At 52.9% G+C, this 3,122-nt stretch overlaps 1 gene segment (V, D, J or C); it reads left to right on the top strand.

Moving 5' to 3' along the window:
- The first annotated feature begins 879 nt into the window (after window positions 1-879).
- On the top strand, window positions 880-1,347 carry LOC111733819. The segment is given in 2 exon segments: window positions 880-948; window positions 1,031-1,347. Coding segments are annotated over 2 exon segments (363 nt in total).
- Window positions 1,348-3,122: the final 1,775 nt, after the last annotated feature.

Genomic DNA, 3,122 nt, shown 5'->3' with positions numbered 1-3,122 from the left:
CTCCTGGTGGATTTCCAAAGCCCTTGCTTGGGGACTCCCGGCAGCATAGTGGGGGGTGACTGAGGCCTATTCACTCTTTCAGAGGTGATGCATATGGTGTTCCTGAGGGAACATCTCGAAGTCAGGGCACAGACATTGAATCCTGGACTGCAGGCACTGCAAGGTCAATGCTCCTGAGCCCACACGGGGCCCTCTCCTGCAGGGTGATGACTCGGCTGCAGGGTGCGCTCAGGACCCGCTAAGCAGCAGCTTCAGCTCCAGTAGCAGGTGCAGGGGGAGTGGGTAAGGCCTTACTCGGCGGGTCTGGGGCTTCCTCCTTTCATAACATTTAATTAACAGTCAGACAGGGATGCTGAAGAAACAACAATGTCCTACTCTGTCAGGACCCTTTGCCAAACTCTTGAAAGCAATAGGAACCACACAAGAGGAGCAGATCTAGGCCCCTAGTCCTCTGAGTAGTGAGGAGCTGGTGGCAAGGATGGTTGACTAAATCACTAGGTGTGGCATTTAGGAGACACTCTGACCCTGGAATGAGACATTCTCACTAAGAGCCCAGAAACAGTTCCGGTGTCTCCGTGTCACACAAAGGAGGTGGACAGTGAGGAGAAGTCTTGTGCGACGTGCTCCTCAGGGGCCAGAACTGTGTACAGAGATCAGGGCCCTGGCAGATAACAAATGTCTCCAACAAGAATTGGGACTGGACCCACAAATGCCCATTGTGCATGATCCTTGTATCATTGACTCTCTTTCAGGTAGGGCCAAAAATTCAGCTATGAATACTGTGCCTCATGAATATGCAAATGAGCCGAGGAGCACTAGGTTAAGTAGGGACATGTCTGTGTCCTCACAACACCCACCATCACACCTTCCGCCACAGAGGACCTGACAGCACCACCCTCAGCATGGACTGGAGCTGGAGCGTCCTCCTCCTGGTGGCAGTGGCCACAGGTAAGGGGATCCCCAGCCCTGGGCGGACGAGGGCACCAGGGCCAGTCAGGGCTCTGCACCCACTGCTGTCTCCTCTCCACAGGTGTGCACGCCCAGGTCCAGCTGGTGCAGTCTGGGGCCGAGGTGAGGAAGCCTGGGGCCTCCGTGAAGGTCTCCTGCAAGGCTTCCGGGTATACCTTCACCAGTAAATATATGTACTGGGTGCAACAGGCACAAGGTCAAGGGCTTGAGTGGATGGGAAGAATTGATCCTGAAGATAGTAGCACATGGTATGCACAGAAGTTCCAGGGCAGAGTCACCATGACCGCAGACACATCCACCAGCACAGCCTACATGGAGCTGAGCAGTCTGAGGCCTGAGGACACGGCCACATATTACTGTGCGAGAGACACAGTGTGACGATCCACATCCTGAGAGTGACAGAAACCCTGAGGGAGAGGGCAGCTGTGTGGGGCAGAGGAAGTAGGGGAACGATTATTCTCCTGAAGTTGTCACACAGAGTCAGGTACCAGAGATGGAGAAGAAGATCTCAAATGCTCATCTGTCATTCAGGGAAAGGTGTCACGAGTCCAGGTGTCCTGCAGGAAGATGCAGGGTCACTATTTCCTGACAGGTCCTTATCATTTGTCATTGCTTCTGCAGAGGGCACAGTTGCACCTCCCTGGTCTCTGGATGAGGGAGTTAGTTCAGGCATCGTCTGGGATTACGTGTTGGTGTCAGATTCAGGGTTTGGACTGCAGATCCCCCAGCCATTCCTCCCACGTTCCCCTGTTTCTGAAAAGGGAATGATGCTTCAATATAGGTAAGTATAAAGACTGAAGGGTGAACTCCTACTGCCCAGTTTGAGGTCCAGCACCAGGCCTATGACCTTCTGGGAGGACGATCCTGACTCCTGGTAGCAAAGTCAAGGTGACGGGTGAGCCAGGTTCTAGTACAGTCCCCCTCAGTTCTCTCCTGCAGGGCTGAGCTCCTGAAGAGGCTCCTCCCCTCCGACAACAGCCTCCTGTGTCCCTGTCCCTGGGGGGGGGCTGCTGTCCTCACACACGGGGAGCACCGTGGGGAGACCTTTGATGATGTGGGACCCACGTCCAGCCTTGTGACTTCCCTGTCCCTGCTGAATCACATTATCACACACTCAGAGTACAGTCTACACACATTGACTTTCACAGTCTGGAGGTCAGAGCAAAAAGTCAGTCTCCCTAGACAGACTTCAAGGTGCTGGCAGGACCACAGATGCTCAGAGGCTTAGGGGGGCTGGATTTGAACACGTGTGCTCCTCAACATTACATATTGAAATTTTATCCCCACAAAAGACCGTGTTAGTGGGTGGGGTGTTTGGAAGGCGCTGGGTGACAAGGCCAGGGTTCTCATGAAGTGGATTAGCACCTGACTAAATCAGGCCGCAGAGACCATGCATGTCACTTCCTCCACCTGAGGACACTGCAAGAGCAAACCAGATATGACCCAGGAAGAGGATCCTCCCCAATAGTGACTATGCTGGCACCTCGATCCTGGATTCCCACCTCCTGAACCTTGAGAAGGGAATGGTTGTTAACATTAAATTACTCAGAAGGTTTTGTTCTCTGACTGCAGCCTGAGCAAACTCAGACAGTGGTCTGCTTCTGTGTCTTTCCTGGTTCAAGAGCCGCTTTCCTTACATCCTGACTCATGCCCCGTTCTCCAGCCCCACAGCCTGGAGGAAGACACCTTACATCACTGGTCACATTGCTTTCTCCTCTGGAGTCTAATCTTCTCTGCCTCGCTCTGGCGTGAACACTTGTGGCTGTATTAGGAGTGTCTCAGATATAACCGGAAGCCATTTACCTCAAGATGTCTAATGGCCCTGGAATGACAACGTGCCTTTTCCCCTGGAACAGTCACAGCTTCTGAGCACAGAGCGACTGAAACAGCCCTCCGAATACTCACATCCATCCCACAGGCCAGTTCCACTAAGCACATCCAAACATCCCAAAAGCTGACTCATTAAAGCATGACCTGAAGCCCAAAATACCGAAGAGCATCCTGTCCAATGTCCCGAGTGCAATCTCTAAGTCAGCTGTCAGTGAGTATTCGGGTGCATGCATCCTGGGGCATAACCCTCTCCACCTGTAGACCTGTGATCCTAGAAGACCAGTTACCTCATTCTAAAATGCACTTTAGGGCAGGCACATGGT

This window comes from Pteropus vampyrus, unplaced genomic scaffold (genome assembly GCF_000151845.1).
Source record: "Pteropus vampyrus isolate Shadow unplaced genomic scaffold, Pvam_2.0 Scaffold646, whole genome shotgun sequence".
NCBI lineage: Eukaryota > Metazoa > Chordata > Mammalia > Chiroptera > Pteropodidae > Pteropus > Pteropus vampyrus.
This window is presented reverse-complemented; position numbering and strand designations above follow the sequence as displayed.